This window comes from Quercus suber, unplaced genomic scaffold, assembly GCF_002906115.3.
Source record: "Quercus suber isolate HL8 unplaced genomic scaffold, Cork oak 2.0 scaffold_57, whole genome shotgun sequence".
Taxonomy (NCBI): Eukaryota; Viridiplantae; Streptophyta; class Magnoliopsida; order Fagales; family Fagaceae; genus Quercus; species Quercus suber.
The window spans coordinates 1352944-1362594 of NW_027069522.1; the positions used below are offsets into that span (position 1 = coordinate 1352944).

The following is a 9651-nucleotide window of genomic DNA, read 5'->3' on the forward strand; positions in this document are numbered from 1 at the left end:
TTTCTCCGACACGCGCCGACGCGGCGCCGACACGGCTCCGACACGGCTCTGACGCGATTCCGATGCGTCTGACACGCCAGCAGTGAAGAAAAAAATAGAAAATCACAGATTGAAGAGAAAAATTCGGCCGAAATCACGCATTTTGGCTTCTTTCCCTCTTAAAAAATAAAAGAAAAATCACTGCCACTGGATCTTCTATAGAGGAGATGAAAAAGAAAGGAAAAAACAAAGAAAAAAAAGAACGAGATGAAGGCATGAAGCAGAGTTGTGGAATACGAAGAAGAAGAAGTGAAAAAAGATGAGAAAAGAGACTGAAGAACCTGAGCCACTGAAAATTGAAGAGACGTGGGAAGTGGGAACTTGGAAATGAGAAAAAGAAGAAAAAATGGTCAGGTAAGAGGAGAAGTAAATAGTGGAGCCATGTGAGTGGGTTGGGAAATGGAAAAAGTTAGTGGAAGGAAACTTTTGTCCAATTTGTTTTATTTACAAAAAAATCATTATTAATTATATTTTAATAATAATTAGAATAATCTATTTACTTTATTTTATAGGAAAATTATATGCTTACTTTATTTGAGTTTTTTTTTTTTTAAAATATAAAAAAGTGTATATATATATATATATACACACACAAGGTATATATATAAAATGTTTACCAAATATATATATATATATATACACAAGGTAATATATTAATGTTTATCAAAATATATATATATATATAAAATATGCCTAAATATAAAATATATTAATTATTTAACCGCCGTGTCCCCGCCGTGTCGTGTCCTTATTTTTCAAAAATTGCCGTATCCCCGTATCCGTGTCCGTGTCGTGTCCGTGTCCGTGTCGTGTCTGTGCAACATAGGCTGAAATACATTTTAGTCCCTCTAACTTGGTGGTGTTGTCATTCTTCAAGTTTCAAAAATTGCAATTAATCCTTTGAACATTTGAAATGTTGCCATTTTGGTGCCTCAAGTTTCCAAATTTGCAATTAACCCCATGAACTTTCAAAATACTATCATTTTCGTCTGTCAAGTTTAAACTTTTTTTTTTTTAATGTTTCAAAACAAATGACTTCATTTAGATATGTTAACAAAACATGATGGGATGGTCAAATTGACAACAATGCAAAAGTTTGTGGTTAATTGCAAGTTTTGAAACTTTAAAGGATCATAATGACAACAACACTAAGTTAAAGGGTGTAAAATGTATTTTAACCAAAAAAAAAAAATCGATGTAATTCCAGCTCACCTTATACATTCACACTCTAATTGAGAAATTAACTTTCCCATTATGGCTCCCTCCCTTCCCCAACCTAAATAAAACACTAAAATTGCTCCCTTTCTTTGTCACTCTGTAAACAAGTTGATGACTGCCTTCATGATCTCTAGACGGATTAATGAGTACCACTGTACCAAAAAACTATCAACTCCAAAAAAGAATCAAACATACTCGGAACCCTCATCTAGAGGCACGTCCACATGAACCTTCCTTTTTCATTAAAGAGATAAGACATGTTGGGCTAGAAATTTTTGGAAGCTATATATATATATATATCCTAAAGCAAACACCCCAAATCTTTCCCTACCACATCATACAATTCATCAACTGCATTTGCTAAATATAACTCTAAGCACCAAACATGCATCTAGTATCTCCAGCACTTTCCCTTCTTTTTATATCTATATATATATATATATATATCTCCCACATAAATATCCACCCTCTCAAAAGAGGGATAAAAAACCAATCAACAGACTTAGTAAGCAGGCTATGAGGAGGAGGCAAAACCAAATGCACCTTCATTCCTTATTCCACAGGCACATCCATGGAACTTCTTGGCTCATGGCTCTTCCATATCCCATCATCAACACCATAAGGAAATATAATAGTATAAATATTGTATACACCTCATATTTCTCCTCCAAAAACTATTCTACACAACCAACAACCTTGATGACCTGCGAATGATGGAGGACCAAGAAAGAAAGAAAGGAAAAAAAAAAAAAAAAAAAAACCCCAAAATAAGCAGCAACACAAAGAAAAACAGAAATGCACTAAATGAGGGGAAACAAAAAGGAAGAACACAGCAAGACGGTATGTGGAGATCCTCACTTGCACCTGGAGAAAGAGTATTTTTATGATGCCCCTCTAAGATCATTATTGAGGTTTGTAAATACTAAACACCCCAATGTAACACTTCGTACCATGGCAGATCAACACCTAATACAAGCCTCAGAATCAAGCATGTTTCTCAAACTCCTTAATCTACTCAATTTCCAAACCTAAGATAATAAGACACGGATGCAGACTTTCATATTCCTATGAAAGCAATGCTTGTAAAATTCAAAGATTAATGACAATCACAAGTTAAGACACATATCAGAACATTATCAGTCATTAGGCTAAGGAAATATATATTCTACATACAAGCATAAAATTATAGGCACAATGTGTCAATACCAGTAGCTAGGACTTGTGCAACCTTTGTCCTGGCCATTGTAGCATGTGTGTTGCCCAAGGCATAAGAGGCATGAAAACTTGACAAATATTAACAACCACTACACCTATGTGAAAGCCCACGTGACGATCAATGGAGAACAAACATATTTTGAAACAATTCTATCTTGAATCTAAACTAAGCAACAACAAAAAAATAATTACAAGAGTGAATAGTCACCTAGAGAAGCAAAAAATAGAAAAAGGGGCAATGGGGTGTTGTTTCATATTACACAAGGAGAACAATAACCAAAAAGTATGAACCAAGAAAAAAGAATAAAGGGAAGGAAAAGAGGGAGGGGGGAAGAGGAAAACATTGAAAGACGCATGTCCTGCGCGTATCATACGTACTCAAGAAAAGAATGAGTTGAACTGTGCAGAGTCACAATAAAAACAAAAGAATAACATCAAAATATAGCTCACAAGCTGCCCTTTGTTTCATTGTAGAAGCACTAAAACCATCTACCAAACAAATAACTCACTCATGGGCTTTTAAATGGGAAATTTCTAAAGAATCACATTATGCCTGAAAATTGTGGAGACTACCATGTTCAATCGCGATCAACTTTTATGTTCATACAAATATATGTTACGACACAAGTCACAACTGCATTAATATATTGCAAGATAATTAACATCTTCAATTTTGAGTGTCTAGAAGCACAGTTCAGTTGAAAAGACATTATTCACTAAACTTAAACTGAAACCAAATAAATAATAGTCATAATTTACGCAGACAAACCTATAACTCTTCATAAACAAGGCGAGAATCATGTTGAATCCAGAAATAGCAGGGTTAATTAGAATCTTACCCTCGTAACTCTAACCCGAACCTTTGTCCTTCCCTTCATTACCACCAACAGCGTCAGCCACCAGAGCCATCGGTCTTTGATCAATAACCTCATCGATAATCCCAAACTCCTTGGCCTCACCCGGTGTCATGAAATAATCCCTGTCCATGTTCGTCTGAATTACCTCCAATGACTGCCCCGTGTGCTTCGCATACAGCGCATTCAGAGAATCCCAAACCTGAACAATCTGCTTGGTGTGAATTGTCAGATCCTTCGCCTGCCCACTGTATCCACCGGAAGGCTGATGAATCATCATCGTGGCATTGGGAAGCGCCCGCCTCTCGCCCTTGGCTCCTGCGGCTAAAAGGAGAGAAGCCATCGAAGCAGCTTGCCCCAAACAAATTGTACTGATTGGAGACCGAATGTATTGCATCGTATCATAAATTGCAAGACCTGTATAATTCAATCCAATCCGGTAAAAAAATTTTAAGCAATGTGGAATTTGAAAAGGTGGAATAGGAATGTACCTGCGGTGACGGCGCCGCCGGGGAGTTGAGGTACATGTGGATGGGTTTGGAAGGGTTTTCGGACTCGAGGTATAGGAGCTGGGCGACGACAACGTGGGATGTGTCGTCGGAGATGGGTCCGTTGATGCAGACGATTCGTTCCTTGAGGAGACGGGAGAAGATGTCGTAGGCGCGTTCGCCTCGCGACGAGTGCTCTATGACCATCGGGATCAGGCTGTAGCTGCGCATCATTGGCTGCTGCAGCTGTTGTTGACACCATGTCGCCCTGCCCACCACCAGTCTCGCGCTTGAAATTAGACTCCTCATCCTAATGCCTATGCTGTAGAGAGAATATGAGAGCAGTAGTGGTGGTAGTAGTAGAAGATCTTTGATTTGGAAACAACTGCCTAGGCTTTTATGACTTAAGAAAAGAGCTTTTTTTTTTTTTTAAAGAATGTTAGGATAAGAGTTCTAGTTCACCGGTTAGAGCATTTACATTGGGTCTTGTAAATGCCATACAATAGTAATATTTAGTATCAGAGCCCTAAAACTCCTCATTACCTGGTCTTGTAAAGTCATGCAATTACAAAAAAAAAAAAAAAAAATTGCAATTGTGCTACAATGCATAGCAACATGTAAAAGGTTTATATTGTATTTTACGGTGGTAGGTGGGTATTTTTAATTATTTTTATGAAGAGGAAGAGAGAGAAAGAGTTGGTGAAATTAATATTTTAATGAATAGATGAAATAAATAAAAGTTGAGATGTTTAGCGTATCATAAAATGGTATGGTATAATTGATAAAGTAGTTTCTAAGATAGTAAAATAGAATAGTTCCGAAAAAACAGATGTGAACGCTTACTATTTTAACTTAATTGATGTAAAAAATAATAATAAATAAAAACTACATTTATTAAATTTTCTTTAGTCAGGCTTCAACAAAGTACCACTAGATCATTCGTAGTTATCATACCATTCTCACATCTACTGCTTCCCTTGTTCTAGTATTTTTGCACTTGCATGCTCACAGTCCTCTTCTATTTTTTTTTTCCCCGAGATTGTTACATTTTTTAATCACAAAAATACATAATAGTGTAATGAAATTTATGTGTTTGTAAATGAAATAAAATTTTCATGCTACTTCTCATCATTTCCTTAGGAATTTTGGTGACTAAAAAATGCATCAACCCCAATTAGTATACATGAAAATTTTATCTTTTAGAGAAGGAAAAAAAAAAAAAAAAAGTCACACTATGTTTGTAAAGATTCACGGTAAACTTTTTATTAAAAATAAAAGGTGGAATCTCGTTTGACATTTTATTTATTTATCACTTCTATTGCAATGGTGGTTTATTTTGTTTCTATTATATCTACAATATCTAAGAAAAACAATGCTCCTATTGGGATAAAAGAAGATTCCGTATCACAAATCTCGGCAAAATTTGCTAAATAGTAGCTTTCTAGAAAAAAAATTGGCACATAGCATGCGTTTAAAACTATTTTGTAAGTTGAACTGTATTTGGAACTCGAGTTTGGCAAACTCAAGTTTGAGCTTGAGTTTTCTCAAGCTCAAGTTTGCCAAACTCGAGTTCCAAGCACTATGCAGCAATATTGAATGGAACTCAAGTTTGACAAACTCGAGTTCTAGCCCAAACTCGAGTTCCAAAAACAATCTAAATTACAAATAGTTTCATCGGTGTGCTGGTTTCCTAAATTTTTTCTAAAATCATGCTATCCCACAAATTTTGCCCACAAATCTCTCTAAACTATCTAATGCTATATTCAAATTCTGGGAAAATTAGTTCCTCTGTCGCTAGTGAAAGTTAGTACTATTAACTTCTCCTAGGCAGTAGAATTTTCTATCCCTTCTTCTTGAAGGCTTGTCTACCCTGTTAGTTAAACTTTGTTTTTCTAAGGGCTTGTGGGGATTTCTTTGTGGGGATTGGGAAATACTTTTTTTCTTTTCTAATGGATGATATCACTAAAGGCTAGAGTCGTTTATCCCTTTCTAGTCCAAAAGATGATGGTTATCAAATATGGTGAGATGGACTTTGAAGAGTTCATTTTGGCTGCAAAGTTTTTCACAAAAAGAGTCTAGTAAGTTAGCCTTGGAGCTTTGATAAGCACTTAGTTGTGGTTCAACACTATGAGAGAAATATGCATGCTAGGGATTTATGCTTTGACAGGATTCCTTTTCGGGTTCAGGTCTATGACATACCTATAAGATTCATAAATAGAGTGGTGGGCCTGAGAGTACCTGTTATAAATCCAAATTTATTACAAAAAATATAGATCTCAAACTCATAATATCTAAAATCTTAAGCATAATATTAATTGTTGCTATACTTTTGTTGAGCCACATTAACGTAGTATTTCAGTTCACTTTTCTAGCTAAATTTAAGTGAAAGTCTTTCTAAGCCTTAAGACTATGATTATACAAATCTAATATTTAGGGTAGTTACTTATTTGTTTTAACCTCATTACTTTTAAATGAATTGCATAAGGTTGATTATACTTTCAAGCAATATATATATATATATACACGTGTGTGTGTATAATTTTTTATGTTTTTCTTGTATTAGTAACCTAATTCACTAAGTTATAAAAGTAGCAGAGATTTTTGGGTAAATAGTTTAAGAAGGTTCATTTTTTTTTTCTCATTAAGGTGCAGTGGCAAATCTATGTGTTTTACTGTTTTTATTTATTTATTTTTGTTTTAGTTTTTTTAATGGTTTTTTCTTTGTTTCCTAGGTTTAGATGGTTTGTCTTTGTTCACTGTTAAAAGTTGTAGTTAAAGCCTGAATGTTGTAGTTAAGTCATTTGACTAATGGAAATTAATCATTACTTTTAATTTTTTGACTTTTAAACAGAGAAGTAGGTGTTAAAGTTTGTTGAAAAGGTTTATGATCGTCATTGCAATGGAATAATTTCTTTTAAAATCTAAACCATAAAATGATCATTTTAATAATATTCTTGGTTTCCCACATCGCGTGGGTTTGCAGCTAGTTTAATAAAATGGGCAAACTAATAAGTAACAACTAACAAAAGCTAACAAAGTGAAATACCTGGTGCTTTTTTCTTTCTCTACCTAACATCCACAAGCAGCCCAAAGAGGCACTCTTCTCTCTTATATGATGTCAACTCTTCAATAATCGTATCTTGTTGATTAATTTTTGGAATCAACCTTTGTATGCATTTGTATAGCCCCGTCATCACCTCTTCTTCTTTCTTAATTTTAGAGCAATTATCAAAAAAATATTCTGGATTCAAGAAATAGCCAATTGCATGCAAAGGTCGATAGAGTTGACATTCCCACCTTTGATCTATTATTTCAAAGATTTCTTTGTATTTTTCTTCCCTTTCATTAAAAGATTTTTCAATTGCTTATTTAGCTCGATCCATAGCCTGATAAATGTACTCCATGACAAGTTTTTTTCTCCCCATCAACAAATTGAAGCACGCATACAAGAGGACCTGACACTTTAAGGCTAAAGACAATAGTGTTCCAAAATATAGGTATTAGAACTATTTGAACCACCTTTTTTCCCCATTCCTATGGGTCCAATCCTCAAAAGTAAACATCTTTCTCAAGTTTTCATTTTGCTTATGTATACTTGATAATGTGAGAAACGAAGTAGCAAATCAAGTTTTAGTGAGCCTAAGCAAGTTCCTCTGCCCCATAAAGCATCTCATCATGTTTATGAGACTTGTACAATTATATATATCCAATAAGCGTCTCATGATTGTAGGAAGCTTTGCAATGTCTTTCAACATCAAATCCAAACAATGGACTGCACATGGAATCCAATACAAATGAGGTCATTTTGCCTCCAATAATCATCCTAATAAGGTAAAAATATAAGTATGACAATTAGTAATAATTAAGATAAAAAGGAAAATATAACATGAATACTGTTTTCCAATTTCATGAGATTAAGATATATAGTTCTATAAATAACTTATTACCTACCATCACATAACTTGAGTCATTATCAATTATAACTTGTACAATTTTTTTTGCTCCAATTTTCTCCACCATGATATGAAATAGTTGAAATATTCTTTCTCCAGTCTTCATGTATGAAGACGCACCAATAAACTCAATAAACATGCTTGCCTTAGAGCAATTCACCAAAAAATTTACCAAAGATCTATGGTTTTTGTCTTGCCATCCATCAGACATAATGGAACATCCAGTTCTTGCCCATTCTTCTTATGGCTCTTCATTATATCACCAGTGTGGGCCACCTCCTTTTTCAATAAAGGAACTCTCTCTTCATGGTAACTTGGGAGCTTCATACCCATTCCATATCGTCCAATGGATTGAATTGCAACTTTGGAACTATCATAATTAACAAAATTGAATGGAATTGTTGCTTCATACATCCACCTTGCTATATCAACACAAGCCTTTTCTCTTAACTCTTTATTGTAAGAATCATTAATTGTTGTTTGGACCCCCTTTCCACTCTTTCCCATTTGTGTTGTTTTAGAAGGAGGAGTTACAAATGCATCCATAGGACCTACATGCCTTGATTTCTCTTTACTAATGCCACTGCCACGTATATTTTGCACTCGTTTGCCACGAGCATCAATTTCAGCAACCTTATCCTCCTCTTCTTCATCAAAAGCCATATCATCAAAATCAGTCATCAAATTTATTTGTTCTTTTCTTTTTCTTTTTCTTTTTTCTCTCAACATATATTGTTTAACTTCTTCGTTCATATGTTTAGGGCATTCTTGACAACCAACAATAGCTCTATAACCTCCAATCAAGTATTGCTTAAATCTATTAGCCCATCCTTTTGCAACTTTCCCAAAAATTGCAAGTTAAATCATTTTGATTGTTTTGATCAACTAGATATGCATACTTTCATGCAATATCTTTTCTTGAATTTGAATCTCCAGTAGCCATAATGCATTAATGCCCTATAACTAATTACTAACATTAGTTAATGATTTAACCACTTAATAAATCTAAGAAAAATTCAATATGAGTCTAAGTGATATGTTGACATCTATTAAAGTAACTAAAGTTACTAAACAATTACCACATATTAATAATTTCATACATTCATACATGTTTATTTTTTCATGAATGACCTAACTAAGAAAGAGAGGAGTTCTGGGTTTCATAATGAGGGAAAAAATGGAACAGGTTTAAGAAAAATTGGAGAGAAGCCCAAAAATGGGTTTTTGGGAAGAGCCTAAAAATGTGTCTCTAAGAAGAGCCCAAATAAAAAATTGGGGGGGGGGGGGGGGGGTGAGTAAACCAAAGAGAAGAATTTGTGCTTTTGGGGCAGGTTTAAGAAAAGAAAAAAAAACAGAGGAGTTGTGTTGTGGGTTTCAAAATGGAGAGAGAGAGAGAGAGAGAGAGAGAAAGAGAGATGCGAGAGACATACCTTTGAGCTTTCTCATTTTCCTATTGATATCGAAAGAGCAGTGGGGTTAGGGTTGTTTGACTTGAGTGTGTGTTTCCGTGGTTGTGGTCCAAAAGGTCTAAAATATCTAAAGAGGTAGGGTTAGGTGTATAGTAGCACACCATAATATTAGTTTTTATATATCAAATCAATGGCTTATATCAAACATATTTAGATCTATAGCTAAAAGTCAAATTAGGATTTTTTTTTTTTTAATTACAAAAAGATCAAAAAAGTGCACCTAAGGCGAGCATTCGTGAGGGTGCCTTGCTTTAGGGGTAAAGAGCCCTAAGGCTTATGCGCTCTACTCTTTTCGCTTAAGCATGTTTTTAACAACACTAAACCAAATGACGATATATTATGGCAAGATGATTTTCCATTTTCTTTCTTAATTAGAAGTTTTTTCCTTCCCCCCCCCCCCTCCTGTTTGAGAATT

At 34.6% G+C, this 9651-nt stretch overlaps 1 protein-coding gene across 1 annotated transcript; it reads right to left on the reverse strand.

The window, feature by feature from the left end:
- Positions 1-2903: 2903 nt before the first annotated feature.
- Positions 2904-4289, reverse strand: LOC112033948 (ATP-dependent Clp protease proteolytic subunit 2, mitochondrial). The gene is given in 3 exon segments (XM_024066725.2): positions 2904-3743; positions 3818-3841; positions 3844-4289. Coding segments are annotated over 3 exon segments (726 nt in total). The 5' UTR covers positions 4124-4289; the 3' UTR covers positions 2904-3321.
- Positions 4290-9651: the final 5362 nt, after the last annotated feature.